Raw genomic sequence first — 21,249 nt, forward strand, 5'->3', positions numbered from 1 at the left:
GGTTACCAGAACGCCAAAGTTGAGGCTTCAAAATGAGACTCCATCTTTCCATCTTTTATATACAGTCTATGCCCAGAAGAGTAATACTAGAAATTAGAAAATCTTCTAATTTTGACAACAATATACAGACATATATATGTCACAAATTAATGGCCGGGCATGTTCACCTTTTATACACAAACGATAGTTCAACCCTTTTATGATAATGCGCTTACGTTTTGGGAAAACCATGGCTTGAATGACCCCCACCCATTAGTTTAACAATGCAGTTTTCCATGTTCACTCACCTCTCCTAGTTTGGCCCAGTTGAAGGACTTCAAAGGATGTGAAGGCTGAGGGATGGACTTGGAGTGCATGCTGCTCATCGAGTTAAACGATGAGGGAATGGGAGGAGGCGGAGCTCCAAAAATAGGTGGGGCTCCTGGTGGAGGAGGTGGTGCCCCAGGTGGAGGAGGTGGAGGTGGGGGTGGCGGGCAACTGAATGGTAGAGGAGGTGGGGGTGGAGGAAAGCCGCATGTCATAGGTAGTGGAGGCGGAGGCATAGGGCCGCCAGGAGGAGGAGGGGGAGGTGGGAAGGATACATTTCCGCCCTGCTGGAGGTCAAATGAAAGATCAGTTACTAAATAAACCGTAAAAAAGTGATTACAAATTACTTTAAATTGATGAATAAATTAAACATAAACATTAGCAGCTCACAGAGATGTCATTGATGCGCGACGACAGGTCCAGCACTTGTTCCCGGGCCGAGCGCAGCTCCACACCTTCACGCTGTAGTTTATCCTTCATCTTGTTCAAAGTCTTCATCATGTCCTCTTTTTCCTGCGTTTTGGTCTCACACTCCCGCTCTTTCCGCTCCAGTTTAGCTAGCAGCTCTGCATGCTCTAAAATCAAACAGTGGTGGAGCAATGGGTTGGCACGGTGTTAGCAGATTTGGATAACAGTGAATACAGGCAAGAAGAAAGATAAAACCATGATGGGTTCTGGTGAACTTTAGCTTTACCTTTTCTGAATTTCTCTGCTTGTTCTCGCCATTGTTTCACCTCATTTTCATTGACCAACCTGTGAGGCAGACAGACAAAAATAAGCACAGAGAAAGTGGACACTGGTCTGCAAAGAATTCTTGCATGTAAGAGGAAACTTCAGTCCAAACATGTCAATACAGGACATTTGAGAAACCCATTGATCAGGGTTACTTCTGCTATAACTTCATCTTTGCGAGAGGGATTGAGATTTATTTCCTGCATTGACCGGTTTCTTGCAGTTTCCTCTTTTAAGCATCATTATACAGCATTAGTGCTCAAATAAAACCTGTCAGTTATCTGTTATGAGTTCTAACTCCTGGTTCTTGGCTCAGATTGAGGTTAAAGTTATGTTTAGTTTTAAAATTAAGGTTAAAGGAGGTAAGGAATGCGCATTGCCGATTATTGTACATGTAAACAAAAAACACAAATATGAGATATAAGTGTAAGTTAATAAATACATTGTATTTAGTGGGATTTTTTTTTTTAATTGTAGGAGAAATAGTGGAAAGTGAAACCTTGAGCTCCACTGGTAGCTTTGGCTAGAGTTGAGAGAAAAACATGTTGCATCATCACTACTCACAGAAAAGCTGTGCTTAACAAGGAGCCTAAATACATAAAATATTAGACAATCAATGCACCAAAAATAGGATTGTAATAATAAATAATATAATTAAAAAAAATTAATTTTATAATTAAAAATTATATTTTTAATTATAAAAATATAATTTAAAAATATATTAAAAAAACCAATTATTTTTTAAAAGAAGAAATTTATTTTTTCATTAATTGCTGTGTTTTGATTTATTTGCGTGAATTTATCAATTTACCCACTTAAATTTTGTTTTTTGTTTTTTTTTAAACTTAATTTGTTAAATAATACATTAAGAAAATAGATGTAACTATGATTATATTAAAATACAATAGTTACAATAAATAAAATATTGCTTTCATTTATTTTTCATTATTTTTTCTAATCTATTCAACAATTTAAACCAAAAACCAAAAACCAAAAAACAACAGGTAAAGATTTAGATTGTAAATATAAATTGTAATTTATTCATATATTTATTTATTTGGTTTTCATAGTTTTGGAAGTTTTGGATAGTTTTGGCACTTTTGGTCCTCCATAGACTGGCTGCCACAGAGGACAATAATACCCACTGTGATGATGGTTCACACTTAAAGGCATCAGTTCACACCAGGAAAGCAAACTGGGCATTAGTCAGTTTCGGGGCCTTTAAAGTGGTCGTGTTTAAGAAGTTGATTACAGAGTCAATGCTGCTCTATTTATAGTTGAAGCAATGTTAAAAGGATCCAACTGATTAAAACAAAAAGACACAATCAGTTTTTGTTGACTGGTCAAATAAACATTTTTGCATGACTGTGGAAAAATGTGATTTGTACAAGAGTGTTAATTCTGGGGTCGGGCACACGTGTGAGTATTCAGAGCCGTCGTCATAGTGACCACAGATGATGAATGACTTTGTCTCCCGGCTGTTTTAACAGTTGTTTTAACATGCGCTCCACCATCTGAGCTAACACGGCACTAGTCGTACGTTTTTTACCCGTTAACCGTCAGGACCTCCTGCGTGCAGCCGATCCGGTAAGGAAATCGCAGCTTATACACGCTTTTTCCAGGCAACATTTATTCTAAGAGAGTTTATGGAAACACAAGAAGAGGCTGGCAGCAAATGTAAAGTGAGGGGAAGGTTTCCACCACTCTGATGCATCTTCAGTTGATAGCAATGGGCATCCAGGCTCAGATGCAGCATCCAAGTTTGCATTCTGATCGCTACTGGAAAGAATTCTGCTCAAGCGTGCTGATTGCACTAACAACAGTGGGTGAATACTTCACCAAGCTACATGTTTTATGGTGCTTTCACCACAAAGACTAAACACAGTCATCTGTTATGGTAAGCTTGCTTTTAAAAATAACAAAATTGAGGAGAACTGAAGAGAAGAATGACAGCACCAAGCTACGGCAAAGACAGAGCTCTAAATTCAGTCTGTGTGCACTTGTCATGTACCAAGACCCTGACTTAGCAATGATCATTTGGCTGTGCAAACCTTCTCCTTCCAAGCCATAATGCTTCCCCTCTTGTCTGCCTCGCTGCACCTGAACATGGCTGACTTGGCCCAACAGCCCTCCTAATGCGATTAGAACAATTTCCTTTTGATCTCTGGCTTCCACTTCCATGCCAGTTCACCCACATAGCAAGGTTTCCTCCGATTCAGTCCGAGACCCCCTGCTGCCACCTTCACATCACCTCAGCTTCCTGTAAAATTACATTCCATGCTCCCTTTTACCACGTGCTCCTCTGCAATAGCCTGCAAAACCCTGTAGTTTATTGTATATGTATATGCTCCTCTGTACTAAAACACCATATTCCAGTGTTTATCTCTCCCAATCTTGGATATAGAAGAAACACATGAGGCCTGGATCTCCTCCATGCCTGCTTCATGCCCTGGGGGACGGGGCTATGGCTCTCTACATCCTCTAGCAGACCATTACATGGGGAAACCATTTGAATACAAGCGTGCCGATCCACACAGGTGTGCACATGGGTGTTCACTATTCGTAGACTTAAATCACACCTTTCTTGGCTGCTACTTCAAAGCACATTGTGCGCTGTCTGTCCTGCGTGCTGCACAACAACATTCAATATTTAGTATTTACTGCTGTTTACACTTAGCTAGATTAATGCGATGGTGTTGTGTATAGTATGTTGCATTGTTTTTTGTTTTTTTTTTGTTTTCTATTCTTTTTCTCTCAACAGGTGATTCCGGAGATATTTTTTCTTCCCCCCTTTCTCACTGTCCCTCTCCCCTTCTGTTTTTCTTTTCCTTCCTCTTTCTTTCTCCCTTTCCTATCCCTCACTCATGTCTGTCCCGTCTGTAACAACTGAAAATAAAATAAATAATAAAAACAAAGGTCGATCAAATGGACCAATACGGCAATGCCATGATGATCCATTTGGCAAAATAAATCCATTGGGTATCCTTGTTGGTCTTCAGACAACAATTCTGACGGCTAAAGAACCAAATGGGACAGGCGAAAAAAAAAAAAAAAAAAAAAAAAAGAAAAGAAGAAGAAACACATGATATCAGGTCTTTGATCTCTGTTGCTAGTGATGCTGATTAAATGCATTAACTACAAGATTTTCTCAGAAAGTTGGCGTGTTTACAGTACTGGGGGATGAGGAGAAGCTTTTGAAAGAGGCATTGAGTGGTTGATTGACTTGAATCATCACTTGCAGCAATCATTGTCAACTTTTTCCCAGTGGGCATGAGGTACAAGCAGCCCTGGCAGGGTATCAATCAAGATCCTGTCATATAAACACATTACTATAGTAAAAAGCTTCATTAGCGATCATGTGTCCACTGTTGATCAATGAGAGATTTCACTCACATGCGAATGATGTTCTTTACATTGAAGTTGTCCAGAGGGGAGATATCAGGGTCCTCTCCCTTGTCGTCCTGCATGACGATCTGCTGGAGGATCCGGTCTAAGAGCTGCCAGTGCTGCAGGGTGCCACCACTACGCTTATCTGTTTTTTAGGGGTTTTTTCATGAATAAAAAGCTCAATATAAAAAGATGAACACTGAAGCAAAGTATAGCCTAGAAATACTTGAGGTTTTTTCTCCCCAGGTAAACGTGAGTACTCACAGGGCATCTGCAGGCAGTGTTGCAGGATGGAGAGGAGGTGTGGGTAGGAATCTGTGTGGCTCAGCTTCTTCTTGATCAGCTCAAACATGGCACCAGCACTTTTAGTATCTACATGGGTCTGTTGAGTAAACAAAAGCAGCTGTTTAATTACCTACAATCTAAAAGGAACACACTAATGTCAAACCAGGGAAAACTCACCATATCAAATCTTTTGGCCAGCTCAGAGTCGTCCTCGTTTCGCACCATCTCAAAGAAATCCAAATGCCTAAACAGAGAGATAAAAAAAATGTTCCTTCATTTGATCCCAAACTTCTGTATTTATTTAATTACCTTTAGAATTTTATTACTTGTTAATAATAGCTGCTTGTAAACAAGAGGGCTTACTCTCCTCATTTCCAGCTCCTTATTTTTATTCCTAGACTGTACTAGCATAGCATGATTCACTATATCTGATTTGGTCTTGATTGGATCTCCCGTCTATTATCTTAATCAAGCATATAAACATATAAACCCTGTTTGAGACAACAGTACCGCAGTGATACTCCATTTTAAGAAAATTAAATGAAAAGGGTGGGATGTTTTATTATTTTTAAAAACACATCAAAGATTTAAGTTTCCATTTCTTCATCAGTGACTCACCTATCCAAAGTGGCGTTTTCGTGCTCTCTGAGCTTTTCGATGACCGGCTGTATGCCCAACATCAGGAACTCGTACCTTAGATGGAGGCGAAACTCCAGGTTGTCCTGAAAGGATCAAACAATAAGAGAGAACACGAAGCTGTAATAAATCGGTATGTCATATTTAATGGGACATCAGATACCTCAGAATCTAAAAAGTATTGAATGTATCTTGGTATGTATCATCTTTAAGCAGCTTTTAGCATAATTACAAAAAGAAGACTTTGATTCCAAAACCCACTGCTATCTCTAAAATTCTCTAACAGGTTCTGTCTTTTATTTTTGTTTACTCGGTACAAAATCTTTAACTAAAAAGTCAACAGTTCTTAGAGGAAAACACCATCTATGTTGTTCATGATGATCCACAAATAAAAGCCATGCCACTCCCTCTATAGTCAAATCATGGCTGCACGTTATCATATATTTCACTCAATTTACCTTTAAGCTCAGAATGAAACAAACTTTATTATTTGTGAACCATAAAAAACAAAACCTCTCCTGATGCTTTAGTGACTGACTATTCTTACAAGTATTTAAGAAATCTCTTTCCATGAGAGTTACACTCATTAAGTTTTGTATACAGGTATTTAGAGTGTGTTTAACAGGCATGAGGCTGTGAATGCAGACCTCTCCAGCCCCAGCGTTGAGCACGGCATTAATGAAAGACATGATGGCGGTCTTTAAGTTGACCTCGTCTCTGTAGCGTCCTGTACTTTTGTCCAGCTCATTCAGCAGCGTCTGGAAGATCAGAGGAGACGGCAAAGTTAGTCAGCAAGTGCATTTGGTCGAAGAAAAAAAAAAAGAAATTAATTGGATAGTAATTTCAATCTGTATTTAATTTAACAGGCAAGCAGCACAGGGCTGCTGTTCTCAGTTCTTGCCCCCTTCTTTGCCTCTTAAACTGACCTTTGGCACTCTTTAGTATCTTAATCGTAATTCAAAGAAACATTAAAAGCCCTCGTAAGCTTGAATCACTCAGCTCCTGTGGTGTTAGCTTAGCCAAGGTGGCATGATTTACCGCACACCCCAGGGGATGTATGAGATGTGGTTTGTTGATTCAGTCCTGCTAGTCACTAAAGCACTACACATACTGTGACCTCCATAACTTAAGATGTCCTCACCTGCCTTTAATAACGCATGTGTGTTGACGTAACCCAAGGCCAGCCGTCTGAGGCACTGAAGCACAATTCTCCAACTTATCAAAATGACCGCAGCTTGATTTATTTTAGCATTACCCAGAAATATTTGTCTGCCTTTACCCATAATCTATGTCTGCCTCACACTGTCAGCAAAGGCTCCTCAAGCCTGAATGTGCCACGTGACATGCCCCTGCGTTAACCTCAGATACTAACAAAAAAAAGCTTCTCTTACCTGGAAGCGAGTCCTCTCAGCAGCATATTTCTGGTAATGTGCCATGGCTTGAAGCACCTTCTTGTGGCCATCTGGCACCAGGCACACCGCCCCAAGAATCTCCAGTACTGCCACTTTGGTCTTGAAGTTCTCTGTCCGGAGGCTCTGTGAGATGGTATTGATGCTCTGCGGGTGGGCCAGGACATGCGCACGGCCCTGCGAGTTGTTCATCAGTGCCTTGATGCACCCGATGACGGAGGTGTGGACGCGGCTCTCCGACGTCTCGTAGTCCATGCTGCGCAGGAAGTTGAGGAGGCAGGTGAGGCCGTCCAACTCGATGAAACGCGTAACAAACCTAATGGATGAAAGGAGGAAAAGCGCAGGGTAAAGACTGAGCCAGTGTGCTAGTTTACAACCAACGCACAATATAAAGACAAAGGTTCATACTAAAACTGTAGCCTAACCCATATTTTAACAACACAGTGAAATTCCTGCTTCCATAGTTCCCGGTGATACACTGGGCCTTTCTCCTCCAGACCCCTTCCCATGTCTTCTCTCCTGCAGTTTGTGTTTTTGCCTTCTGTTTGTTAATCACAGTTTTCCTGTGCTCCTCTTTTCGCTCTTCTTTTTCACAGCAAACTCTCAAGTGTTGCTCACAGGGGATCATATCTTTTGTTTTTCTTCTCCCTCTAGTGTAGCCATAGAATATAAAACTCTGTTAGAGGCCAGTAGTGATGAACTGGCACTGGACAAATATAATGAAAGGGAAAGTGTTTGTGCCTCTGTGCTCACAGATGGATGAAAAAAGTTGGGGATTCACTATGGACAATCATCTTTTTGGACTTCACTTTTCCATTTATCTCATTTGAAGAGAAAAAAAATCCTCAATTTCAACACTTCTCTCCTGCTGACCATCAAGTAGTTGAACTAATTAGAGAGCAGTGAGCTATTGACCTCTGTGGATGAGAAGCAGACTGGTTGAGTGGCAGGCAGGACATGTAAACAGTGAGGGATGTCACATCCAGCGAGCACAGTGGGGGCTGGACTGTAAATGACCTTCCCACTCGCTAAGATTCCTGATAGGCCTCATAAATTACTTCAAACAAACAAGGGATTGTAAGGAGAAAAGAAAGGGGAGAGGAAGAGGAAAGAAGCATGGAGTCAAGAAGACAAAGGGACAGAGAGGAAAGAGAGCGAGAGTCTGACAAGAGGGTGCTGAGAGCTGAGATTTATTACCATTCATTGTAGCAAATACATTGTTTTGACGCTTTTAGAAGTATGCAGACCATTCCCCTCCCACTGCTGTCTTGGCACAAAGAAATGTGAAAAAATATAATGCAGAAACATCTATTTATTATCCTTTATGATGAGGCCAGAGCTCTTCCTCTGCTCACACATGATTAATCCCAGATTTCCAGCAGATGCACTCACAGAAACTCAACCTGGCACGTCCAGTAAATCTCTTAAAGAGATATCATCCTCTGATCTCCAGCAGGCTCATACAGTATGCACGCATGCATACAGTCAGCCTTTCTTGGCAATGCATTCAGAACCCGCATGCAACCTTTCAGCAGACTTTCCTGTTTGAGCAAAGACGCCGCAGTCTCCACTCAGCACCACGGTGACGAAAAAGAAATCCAACGTATGAGATATGAATGGAGTCAGATGTAGCACAGACAGCGGAAGCAGAGAAGTCAGAACAAAGCCAACTGTTTTAAGTTCCACATTATATCAGTGACAAGCCTTTGGCCGGCCACGCGCCTGTCCACGAACCGAGAGCCCACCTCAGAGAAAGAGCTTTCATAGTGGAAGAGAAATTAAGCTGAACATCGCTGTGATTAATGTATGGAAAGCTGAGGGTGACAGATGTTGTTCTTGGAGTTTGGGTTCAAAAGAGTGGACGAGATTCAAGACTTCGCTCACTGCCAGCTTCACTTCGCTCCCCAGTATGCACCGACATAACCTTTGCAGCATAACCCGATGCCCGTGCGGGCGCTTAAGCAGATACATGTAAAAATATACATGCATGTCTCTTTAAAACATTCAACAGTGACTAATCCTCTGGACCGTTACTAAACCTAGTAAGCTGACATTCAACAATTCTCTCCTCCTCCTCACTTTATTTTCTCTCCAGTGAGCACTTGAATCAATGGATCCCATATCCTCTGACTTTGTAGTCCCCTCTTGTCTTCTCCTCTCCACTGACATTCACGCTCAGCCGACTGGCGCGCACGGGTTTCTGTCCTCCCCCCTTTGCTCTTGGAACAACCGCTGCATACTTCAAAACCCGCAGTGAAAGCTCAACAACTGCATACAATATGAGCACAGGCAGAGCTGCCGAACAATACTGACGCTGAGCCAAACACACACATACACACACAAATAGGTCTTCACACAGATGAAAGAAAGAAAGAAGCAAGAAATAAAAAACTTGGAACAGAATGAGGCTAAACAAAAGCGACTGAGGAGCAGGAAAAAGTCAAGGCCTGCGATGGTCAAAGGTAAAGTCTCGGATTTAAATGTGAAAAAAGCCCTAAGATATTTGCTTTATCTTACATTATTAAATGAGTTTCAGTGCTGCTATCTTTAAAACAACATTGTAATTTGTATCTGTATTGATCTAAAAAGCATAAAAACCCCTCAGCCAGAGGCAGAGGACGGTGTGGGAAGCTAATCCAGATGCTCAAATTTAAATTTCATTCCAACCAAACGTATTTTTCGCTGCAAGACATTCTGCCTTTTTGAACTGTGGATGACCCGTGTGTGGCAGACAGTTGGCCGACAGTTCGCTCTCGCCTCAAAGCCTAACCACACAAACTTATCAAAGGCCAACACTTCCACACACACAAACTCAAGTGATCATGTGCCTTTCTAACTCTCGTTTACCCCTCACTTAATCACACGCACACTCACCATCTCCTTCAGACACCCACTCATCTATATCCAGACGCATTTTCACACGTCATGTTCGACTATAAAAGGTCTCCAAAGCCAACGAGAGCCCAGGAGGTTCTCCAGAGGTGCTGATTAAACCGTGACCAAGGTGTCTGCAGGGCTTTTAGGAGAAGTCATACGATAATCAACATTACTCTCATTTTACTCGATGTGGTAAATGAAGGGTTGAGCATAAAACTGTCACATGTGTAGATAGAAGTTACAATACAAACCCTATCTGAGGTGCACACCTGTGATTTGTACATATATAGTATATCATGACTGAATGGTTTACTGGTTGTGCGTGCATGTGTATATGTGTGTGACTTTTTCCACACACAAACATCTCTACAAATTATACAGATCAAAGATTCCTTGTGCAAAGTCAGTGTGATGTTTCTGATGCGTTCGAAGATTTTTAGTGTATGACTGAGTTGGCGTCATGTGTCTCACCTCCTGCTAAATCTACCAGGGCACCACAGCCAGCCTACATGAAGCAGGAGTATTTCCAGTTGTGAAAATGTACCTGCTTTATGACTATCTCCTGCTTTATGCCACGTGTGAGAAAAGGCAACTGTCAAAAATGATTCTCCTTACACTCAATTCATATGAAGCAATGGCTGTAGTCATTAGAGTCAAGTACAAATCATGTGACCACACCACAGGAGTGTTCTTGGGCGATCAGATAAGATCACTTTTTTTCTAATTCACCCAGAGAGTTGAAGCCTTTATTTCCCAACTAATGATGATGTCTCAAATGGCATCATGTGGGGTAATTTAATGGACTAGACCCAGCATTGCCCAGGGGAAAGAAAGGTTTTATACAATACTTACAAACAGGTTTCTAAAAGTAAAATTAGTTGTGTTTCTCTTTAACAGACATAAGCTCTGTATTTGTAGGTCAAAAGAGGTTAATTCAATGGAAACCTAATGGGAATTAACTATAAAGTATAAGTATTGAAGATAATTTATCTCAATTTCAGGACTGGGACCATACATCATACACTCCTCTTCCTGTTCTCCAGCTATGTATGCTTTCCTGCACTGTGGAAGACTTGTTCTCATTTTTGTGACTCACCCTCCCTCATGCCCCTTTTTAGTACATGGGGATCGGCCCAGCCCAAGAGCTGCCACCAGTCCTCACTGAGGCATTTCCCAGACCCTACCCTCATATCCATGCTGATTCCATCTGCTATTATCTTACAAAAAAATGCTGTCAAATCTAATTGTGGTTTCTGCTTGCAAAAAAGATGATCTCAACGACTTTTTCTTTTTTATGGATATAAAATACTGAAATTTCACTTACCGAAACTAGAGTACAGACTTCTTGCATGGTTTGCTTGTACATATAACTGGACAGCAAACCATAACTATATTAAAAATAGGCACTAAGAGCAGAAACATGTTCAGTTCTTGTCTTTTCATTTTGGCTTTAACCCATGAGGTTGCCGTTTAGAATTAAAGTGAAAGTGAAGTATAACCCCTGCGCTCAACTCCACTTTTTCCCCACTCTCCATCTGTTCAAACCTGCCTGCATGGTCCACCTGGCCATCACTCGTTTCTTTCCATTTCCTGTTGAACTACTAAGTACCAAAGGGAGAGAAATCAGCGCTCTAAGAGAAGCAAACACTCCCTCTGAGACTCTTTGAAGGTGTGAGACTCTACTCCCCCACTAATGTATTTGGTAATATGTGAAAACAGATATAAAGTTCACCCTCTGTTGAGCGGAACCTTTGAGAGATCTGTCGACAAAATGTTTTGAAGGATAATATTTGTATGTGATGGCAGCGAAACATCCAAAGAGCTGTTGACACAAGAGCAGGGTGAAAGGCTGCAGTCGACTCGAGTAAATATTCTTGCTGGAACAGATTTGCAGAAACAATGTCCACAGAGAGCCGCCTTGGGAAGCACTACAATGCTCTGCTGACATGAGCCTGGGAGTGCAGTGCATTGTGGGCCAGAATGGCCTCAGTGACCTCCACGATAGCTCAGTTTCCTGTCCTCGTGCAGTTATGTCGCAACGGAAATGGCAATGATGGAGGAGGGTCACGTCTTAGAAGCGCAAAGCACGCTCATCAACATGAACATAAACATCAGTGCAGATGTGCAGATGATTCAACAAATCAACAGTGATTATGAAAGTATATCCAACTGCATAGTTAAAATACCACAAGTAAACATTCAAATATTTGGACGCTAACTGGAAATGTACACCAGAATGTGTATATTTCATTTAACTACATAGCTGCAGCAGTTTGTGTTTGCCTATCTACCCTCACATGCCCACTTGAGTTGAGATTCAGCTTTACGTGAGCAAATACACAACCGCAGTGTGATGCTTCAAGCTCCATTTGACAGCTGGTAAACAAAACAATAACTACCGGCATGGACGCGTGATAAGCTGCTAACTCGAGGGGAAGAAATCATTTTCAAAATGCCTCCTTTTTTATGGCTGCTTAGAAATAATCACATTTATATTTGAACGAAGACATCTGGGCCATTAAATTAGTTTCCAACCATCAAAAAAAGGTTTCTGGTAAATTGCAAATTAAGTGCAGCATCACTCACAGGGGAAAGAATATTTCGCCTGTGGTCTCCTCTTACAGGGAGGCATCGATACAGTCCAATTGTTCTGTTATTCAGTGATTTCATTTTTCTTGCACCAGCCTACCAACTTCAGTTTAATAAACACTAAGCCTCTGACATTTTAAGGCATGGACAAACTTATGCATGGGTCGTTTTTTCTTTTAGATTTTGGGTCTCATCTTTCCACTAGTTAGGTTTTGTGGAATTAAACAAGTCCAAAATTCACATTTAGGAATTTATTTAAGTGCATGTTGTCCAACGGAAATTGGTGCTTAATGAGATCTAGAACGACGTCTACCAAAAGCCACAAACCTCCACCAACCTCTAGCAACCACAACTACTAGACCATCATCTCATACTTCCTCTATTTCCAGCACTTTCATCCCAGAAACCTTGGGTTATTTACATATATTCGTATATTATAATCAGCTAGTGTGTCTCTAGCAGCTTTCGTCCAAAAAATATACTTCCTTCTTCTGTAGCTACACAACATATTGGTTAATGAGTTTACCACTATTGGTCATTATTGATCATCTATAAAATTTACAGACAGCAGATCACTTTGAGCTCTTTCAGGAACAAGAGACAAACAAGAGATAGAGTCTACACCAACAAACTCCATCCACTGAACTCTGTGATCTAAACATATTTTGTGTATTTTACGTGAAGTCTGTAGGCGTGAGATCAAAGATTTTAAGCAGCAGAAGATTTCTGCATTGCATTTTCTTGTAGAAAATCAGTTTGCATGAAGAGCAAAGCAGGGATGGCATTTTCTGAAATGCACTGGATAGTGATCAACTATTCTCTAATGATGAGTTAAGTGATTACTGGCATTTTCAAATTATCTGTCATGGTAAACAATGACTGGTGCAAAAGCCAGACATGCTGGCATGGATACCTGCTGGCTGCAACAGAGACCCCGAAAAATTGTCTGGTGCCCCAAGAGCCTTAAGTGAGCAGACGAGCTGATGTATTTCCAGACTGTGAAATCAGATTACGGCTGCGGTTAGGTTGAGTTCATTATTAAAATGACAACAGTTTGTTTTGTTGCTCTCAAATTCTGTGGCCTGTAGTATTAAATCCATGTTTGTTGTTCCAGGAACTGAAACTACAGCCAAATCAACCAGGATCAAAAAGATCCTTCCAGATTATTCTGTCCTCTTGAAGTAGCAATGTCAGGAAGAAAGAATGTGCAAATCTTAAAATAACGTTCACACACACAAACAAACACTTGATTGAAACATGTCACCAGCAAAACAGCCTGTGAGTGAAAGTGGGTGGCCTACTGATGATGTGCTCTGCCTGGCACCCTGCATGTCTACCATGTGTTTGGGTCCCGAGGCCCTGCAGAGCAGCATGAGTAGCAACAAGGGCACCTCTTCACAACCAGGCCCAGCTGCCTCTCCAAAGTGAAGGAGGGAGGGAGCAAGGCAGTTTCAGGCAGGCGTCCAAAGCTGGGCATGAGTCAAAGCCGTATACGCACAGACACCGCCGTGTCTCACAAGATGAGGCCGTAAAAACTCTATACATTCACGACGGGACAAGGGAATAACACGTAACGCAGGTGAGGCTCTGCTTTATGTATCCCAGACAGCAAAGCACAAAGTCATCATTTCGCTTTAACTGCCCGTTCATCACAAAGCCCGCGCTTGGCTGGACATTTCCCTGAACACCCATATTCTGTGCGACACACCTGCTGCCCGCATCGCTGTTCCACTACTTTAAAACATCTGCGTGCTAATGAGCAATAACTCACTCTGTGAACAGCATGGGAGCAGGTGGACTCTGAATAGTGTTGGCAAAGTCACCTTTGATGAGGTAAAATAAGTGAATACAACACTACGAGGAAATGAATAAAGAAAAAGAGACATATATAAAAAAAAGCCTTAAACTATAAATTAGGTACAATAAAAACAGGAGAATGTGGAACTGCGCTGGGGTATCAGGTGGGGTGTCACTTGAATATATGTATTTTAAAAAAAAATCTACATTTCTTTTATGTAACATACTATGTGGCAAAGTCACAACAGTTGCCTAGCATAGGAGAAAGGGAGCAAGCAGGGAATCATTTAGCCTACCGCTATCATGGAAAAGTGGACTGAGCAAATTAAAGTGTTAAGTCATAACATTTACCTGGTCTTCTTTTTTCTACTTTGTTGTTCTAATACTTTCAGGCTGCTTTATGCGCGTAAAAAACAGTTTACGGTAACACCAAGATAATTACATTCATTAGCTAGTTGTAGCTCGTTTCTAAAAACATTGTAACAGTACAAAAAAAAAAACCTCCCTGATGCTTAGGCCCAGCAGGGGGTCAGTTTAGACCTGGAATAAGTCAGCACCAACAGTGTGGTAATGATGGCAGAGAGATCACAACCTAACTTGGCCTCTCAAGGATTGAGTTGCTCTGCAAGTGCCAAATACTTTGGGATTTGGCCTTTAGAGAAACTATAGTAGTAAAATTGCAGAAGTTTAACTGCACTTCCCAAATAAACACTGGGTAAACGTTATTAAGTGTTTGTGAGACTAGATAGTCATCTCACCAAAATTTTTGAAAAGTTTGAACTGTGCAAACCCCTCCTGAAAACCTACTCCTTTCATAATGCACTGCATCATCTAACCCTTTAAAATTTCTTCATTAAATTAGCCCAAGGCACTAAAATGGCATTTTCCCAAATGTGCAAATCCTGTTACCTCAGACTCGGATAAGTAACCCTGCTTCCCTGAATATGTCAAAGGAGGAAAACTGTGACGATATATTCAGATATGTTGTTTGCCACAACAGCAGGTAATGGCATAAAGTACATATAGCTCAGCAAGAAGTTTTTCCACTAATTAGGATTTTCTTTCCTGGTTATCAGTGTCTGAAACTGTGTTCAAAGTTCAGTTTCACTGAGCACACAGAGAGCATCGGTAGTCCCCATGTGGGATGAGTGTGAGATCATCAGAGCAGGTTTAGGCTGTAAATCAGCTTTAATGAGCACACTCAAAGCCCATCCCTGTCAGCTACATACAGCTTAGGAGGTCTACCACATGAACAGGGCTGATCTTATTTAATTAGCTTTGAAAAAAAAGTGTAACTCTGACCTTAAATATATTATAAATCCTTACTTATCCAGAACCTTCGTGGGCACCTTTGTATTCATATTACTTTCTTTTTTGTGTGGTCAGTAAGTAAGAGTTAGAAGTCACAGAGTGTTTACTATATATCTGTATTTGTTCATTCAGCAGCACAACAAATATATTTGTCCTGTTTAGTTGCCAACAAATTATTTCAATCATCATATCACACGTTCAAACCTCAGTGATTTTTATTACCAGAATTTTGCCAGTACCTGCAAATTCCACTAATTACTTAAATATAGCATGTTGTTGTCCATTTTATAAATATATTTTTAATGTTACTGTTTGGTAATGGTACTGCTCAGAGTAGAGCCGCTGCTGCTCCACATCGAAAGGAGCCAGCTGAGGTGGTTCGGGCATCTGACAAGGATGCCCCCTGGGCGCCTCCTGGGTGAGGTGTTCCAGGCATGTCCCACCGGGAGGAGGCCCCGGGGCAGACCCAGGACACGCTGGAGAGATTATATCTCTCGGCTGGCCTGGGAACGCCTTGGTGTTCCCCCAGATAAGCTGGAGGAGGTGGCTGGGGAGAGGGAGGTCTGGGCCTCTTTGCTTAGGCTGCTGCCCCCGCGACCCGGCCTCGGATAAAGCGGATGAAGATGGATGGATGGATGGATGTTACTGTTTTTTTTGTTTTTACATTATGTTAAAAACACCATATTCATCTACAGTGACTTTTTGAGACTTGCATTTAGTTTGTTTGTTTGCACATAAATACTGATTAGGCTATATGTTAATGACGATAAACAAGAAAAAAATGTTTAGGACCCATCTGACTTAAGCAGAAGATTTCTTTTAAATACAAAATTAAAACTGCAAATGATAAAACAGTCAGTTGTAAAGTTTTACCTGTTCAGCTGCTATCTGTCAACTTACATTAACTAATAAGGAAATACCATAGATTAAATCATTCTTTGTAAACCCCGTTTATCTTGATTTGGTGCCAGCTTACCAGCATAGCTCCACTGTTCCATCTGTGCCTCATAATTAGGATTATATCAGACAAAAAATAGACATTAGACTTATCCAAGCAGCTCAAAGTCAGAGGTCTAGATCTGTTAAAGTTAAATTGGACTGACTTGTTTTATTGAGACATGATATCATCAGTATTGGGATTTCACTGCTATTGGAACTGACAATAATTTCTGGTATCCTCATAATATTCCAATAAAGATTCACATTCAAGGCCAGAAAGTCTAAAGCAGAAAGTTTCAAGCGATTTCCTGTCTTTTGTCTAGACCTCTGAGTCTGCTTCTCACCAGCTTTGTTCTGTTTTGGATCCCCACGTCTGCACATGGAGCAAACACAACCACACACACTTGGCCTACAAATACACCCACACAACCCAGACGCGACCCAGACGTGAGAGCTGCCCTGAGTTTTTGTCACTCTGCACATGAGGCCTGTCATTTTATAGCCGTCCTTGAGAACACTCAACACCCTCCATTTTGGGGCAGACCACTGCTTCAAAAGACTGGCACGGGCTGATGGACAGCTCCAAAGGAGGTGCTGACTGGGAGACGTAGGCGGTTTGTGTTGGGGGGATGCCCAGCGTCCTTGAATATTTCTTTGTGGTGACGAGTGAGGCCAAAAGCCGCTAATGACCACAGCGTAAATGTGGACGGCTGAAAATTTCTTTAATTAATCGCTTTTCAGTGCGCCCCAGGGTGGACTGGATATGTAAAGCGCTTTGGGGTCCTTAGGGACTAGTAAAGCGCTATATAAATACAGGCCATTTACCATTTTTACCATTCAGTTTGAAGTAAAGAATAGGCTCATTTAGCATGACAAGAGACAGACTGCGCTACAGCATGAGATCCATTATTAAATCAGATTACGGTGTGTGGTATAACCTCAACAAGTTAAATTGTAGGGATGGAGCAAAGAGCTCAGCGCTGTGTGCAGCCCAAGGGAAGGTCACATGGAAGAGTTAAGTTTCACTCACCTCATCGGCTGAGTCCGAAGTGCCGTCTTCAGATCTTCCACCACCTTGTTCCTCATTTCCATTTCCTCCTCGTCAAAGGCAAACAAAGTCTGCATCTGCAGATAAGAAGAGAAATGGAGATTTCACTGGAAAAATAACAGATTCATAGAGTTCAATTCCAACTCTACATCAAGTGAGAATGTTACCTGCTGGTATTAATTTGGTACTTTCCATTTTTAATTACAGCAGGGTTCCTACAGCCCCAGGAAATGAGGATGCCGCTCAGAATAAAATTTAAAATCAATTTCACACAAACCAAAAACTGAAGACAAACAACATCAACTGATTGGGGTTGTTTGGTTTTTGTGGTTCAGTCGAATCTCTCGTCCAACAAGCTAATTTATGTAGGCTGTTGATACAGACCAAATGCACGCAACCACATGGCAATTTTGGGAACGCTGCACGAGATTTCACTCTCAATTACCATTGTGCATATGTTTTCTGCAATAATACACCATGACTTGTATGTTACCTGACATGAGACATTACAACAGAGAAATATGGACTTAAACAACTCAAATTCTGTAAGGATGTCGTTCTCCCAACCTTGAATGCAAAGAGCCAATCAGCAAAACAAATGACTGATCTTATGTCCTTGAGCTGAAGGCAGCTGCATTTCTTTCTGGGGTTTTTAAGACATTTTACTTCTCATGCAAAAGTCTTCTTTGGTTCTAAAAGATGATGTGGATGATGAAGTTGGTCTAAGGTGACAACCCCATGAGAGGTTAAATATGTAGGGCTTCTTCAAGAACCTAAAAAAAGAAGTCTAGTTGCCTTGAACTCAAACACCTATTCTGAGGTTCCTGCTCGAAAACGACATGCCCAAAATGAATTAAGTATTTCTCTGCAATTACAAACTCTGTATAAACAATCCTGCTATCAAAATAAAGCTAACACTTGTGAGACTTCATCAGCGTTGTAAATATTACAGCAGATGCTAGTTTGTCAAAGCAGCTGAGGACGGAAAATAGAAAAATAAGATTTTTTTTCCTTGCCTAAATTCTGTTCTTTCCCCTGTATTTTATAGCACATAAATCCTTTGGACATATGCTGTGGTACACAATAAACTTCACAACATCATGAATCAACATATTGACATTATCTGTACAAAGACTGATGCTGCTGAAGTGAAACACAGCAAAGTTACAGAGATTTTAATGAAGGCATAGCCAAGCATTTTGCAATTTGTTACATTTTGCCACAGTCTGTGAGAGTTGAATTTTCTTAAGTATTGAAGAGCAGAAATGACTCAGCTTTATTTACAAGCCTAAAAAAAATGCTTGTTTTTGAATATTTTTGGAAGAATTCCCCCCCCCCCCCCCCCCCCCGTGAACGTTATTTGCACAGCGAAAATAGTCTTTGGGACTTTTTGATGGCCAATAACTTTGGCTTCTATTGGCCATTTTGCATGACTGACCCTTCTTTTGAATCATTTGAGCCAATAGAATCACAGTAACATCAACACATTTACAAACACAATTTGCAAGGCGAGAAATACACGTTAAGCAAAATGTACAACACTCTCCGTCATCCAATCACATCTCTGTATCTGGGCAGAAAATCTTATGACAGGAAACAGCTCTGAGGCATTGTGGGAGATGAATGCAATTTTTAAAATGTTTTCCCTCTAAAAGTATGTTTATTTTTTTTCCCCCACTGCAATTTAGATTTCTACTAGACTTGATCAAAAATATTCAACGCCTCTGTCTCTTCTCAGGGACAGTGCTAAGAAAAACTAAAAGAACTAAATTAATCCAACATCTGAACTAGATTAATGAGTAGATGTATTTGCTATCACACTGCAGCTCTGTTTATTGCAAACATTTTCTATATAGTGTCAGTGCTGTGCGAAATTACATGCAGTTTTATTGTACATGCAGTGATTACTGTATATGTATGGTTCTTTATTTTTTCCCTTTTAATGTAGATATTTAGATGAAAGCTATTTAAAATCTGACTGGAGACATTATGAAGACGGCTCCCGTGAGACGAAATGATTCCTAAAAGGACCAGTTTCAGTCAGGCTGCTTTCCTGATCTTGATAATACAAAAAACAAAGGTTCTTTTTTTTAAATGTATGTTTCCAATATTTACAAAACGTTCCATTTTATGATCAGAGTGTGTTTTGCCTCTCGCTCTGTGCAATGTTAATTTTTTATGTTTGTTAAAATTTTAAGATCAGATTGATTTAAGATATTTAAAGACTTTAAGGGTTCGCGTTACCCACAGACACCGTGTCAGATCTTTTCGGAGCTTATCTTTAACACAAGAATATTCATTTTAATTTGGCAGCAATATGACTGCAACCACACATTTAGTGTCTTTAGTGTGAGTATATATGATACTAGGACTAATTGGAACAATCAGAGACTCATTAGCAGGCTTATGCTTCTGGCACCACAACTCAAATAGATTGTGTTTGAAGCTACACAACATACCAAAATAAGTTATGCAGACAATCAGCTCTAATCAACCTAAAAAGAATAGTAATAGTGATAATGCATTTCTGCATCACTTTTTTGTCTGCCGTATCAGAGAGCAGTCATGCTCTCATTAGTCAGTGCAACGGGCCTTCTGCTTAGCATCTCCAGGCTTTTTCCATGGTAGCTCACTACCAAGCACCGAGGCCTAACAGTGCACGTTTCAGCCAGTCACAGTGCTGCCCATTCATTTCCCTCAAAAGATACTTCTTTGCGATTGCTTTCAACCCTTAAGATTTTGGTGCAGCTCGCTCATTCTTTTCTAAATAAGTCTTGTCTTGTGATGATCAAGCCACTACAAAAAAAACCAAAACAAATAAAACCATCAACCTAAAAGTTAGGTTGATGGTTCAATACCCAGCCCCTCCAGTCTGCAAATCGTGCTTGCACAAGTGCTTAACCTCAAATTGTCCCAGATGTATGAATGTGTGTGAAAGCGTTTAAAAGCGCAGAATAACAAGGTTTGTGGACCTTGGAAAGAGACACTGCTGTTTGGTTCTACTAATGCAGCTTTTTGTTGCTTTGAGGAGTCATAGACAAATGCCATTGGACAACTTGGACCTATGCAAAAATAAAAGACCGGAGGAAGAACATGTAAATTTGATTTGAGGGTGCACTGTCCCTTTAAAAAGTAACACACAACCCCCCACCCGCCGTTTGTAGAATTATTTTATAGACTGCCAACTAGCTACCATGACATATCTAACTGAATCCTGATCCAATGTTTGATTTTCCAACAAGAGCTCAGATCTGTCCAGTGTACGAGAGTGTTTAATATAGAAACGGTACACTCAAAACATCCATCGTGTCGACTTAGCCTCAAGTACAGATGGTTCAGGAGCCCTGTGCCAAACGCTCTGGCTCCTGTTGCTCTAAATGAGCGTGTTCATAGTCAATGGGAAGTTGGACACAACAAGTGTTGGGCTGAGTGAATGATTGGGTCGTGCTGTGAGCCAGTTCACCGTGTCAGTAAGTCTAGCCAAATGGCTCCTTCCTACATCTGCTATTAGTAAGCTCACCCGTACCTGTGGCCAAGATGCACATAAGGATATCATTAGAGCCAGTTGGTAAACCAGCAGACGGTACTTCCCTAAATCCTTATGATGGGAAATGCCCCCCCCCCCTCTCAGCCAGAACTATGCCTTTAAGCTAGTCATAAGAGCATCGTTAACAAAGATGAATGCTACTAATCGAAGTCTTAATGTGGGCCATGTGGATCATTGACGCATCAACCAAGAAAAAAAAAAAGAAAAGAAAAAAAAGAAGGGATGAGTTTAATCTAAACCAAGACAAACTAAATTTTGTTAACTAAAACAAAATAATTTAGTGAAATCCAGCTGCCATCGTATCTTCCACCATCAGAAGATATTTGGAAGGCTTACGTCAAGTTGCATTAAAAGTTAGTAAACTTATATGTTTATGTTTCATATCT

At 40.8% G+C, this 21,249-nt stretch overlaps 1 protein-coding gene across 9 annotated transcripts in view; it reads right to left on the minus strand.

Moving 5' to 3' along the window:
* daam2 (dishevelled associated activator of morphogenesis 2) overlaps nucleotides 1–21,249 on the minus strand; it is a 115,427-nt gene that overhangs the window by 23,036 nt on the left and 71,142 nt on the right. For 4 of the 9 annotated variants that reach the window (XM_085142558.1, XM_085142551.1, XM_085142553.1 and 1 more), the window contains exons 5-15: nucleotides 17,299–17,393; nucleotides 6,738–7,071; nucleotides 5,994–6,104; nucleotides 5,329–5,432; nucleotides 4,888–4,954; nucleotides 4,690–4,807; nucleotides 4,432–4,570; nucleotides 1,538–1,561; nucleotides 1,001–1,059; nucleotides 697–881; nucleotides 288–593 (exon numbers count right to left, since the gene is read on the minus strand). In XM_085142558.1, coding sequence (XP_084998684.1) covers nucleotides 288–593; nucleotides 697–881; nucleotides 1,001–1,059; nucleotides 1,538–1,561; nucleotides 4,432–4,570; nucleotides 4,690–4,807; nucleotides 4,888–4,954; nucleotides 5,329–5,432; nucleotides 5,994–6,104; nucleotides 6,738–7,071; nucleotides 17,299–17,393 — 1,542 coding nt within the window. The remainder of the gene's footprint in view (nucleotides 1–287; nucleotides 594–696; nucleotides 882–1,000; nucleotides 1,060–1,537; nucleotides 1,562–4,431; nucleotides 4,571–4,689; nucleotides 4,808–4,887; nucleotides 4,955–5,328; nucleotides 5,433–5,993; nucleotides 6,105–6,737; nucleotides 7,072–17,298; nucleotides 17,394–21,249) is intronic. The other 5 variants (XM_085142560.1, XM_085142557.1, XM_085142559.1 and 2 more) reach the window with 3 other exon arrangements.

This window comes from Neolamprologus multifasciatus, chromosome 19 (assembly GCF_963576455.1).
Source record: "Neolamprologus multifasciatus chromosome 19, fNeoMul1.2, whole genome shotgun sequence".
Classification (NCBI taxonomy): Eukaryota; Metazoa; Chordata; class Actinopteri; order Cichliformes; family Cichlidae; genus Neolamprologus; species Neolamprologus multifasciatus.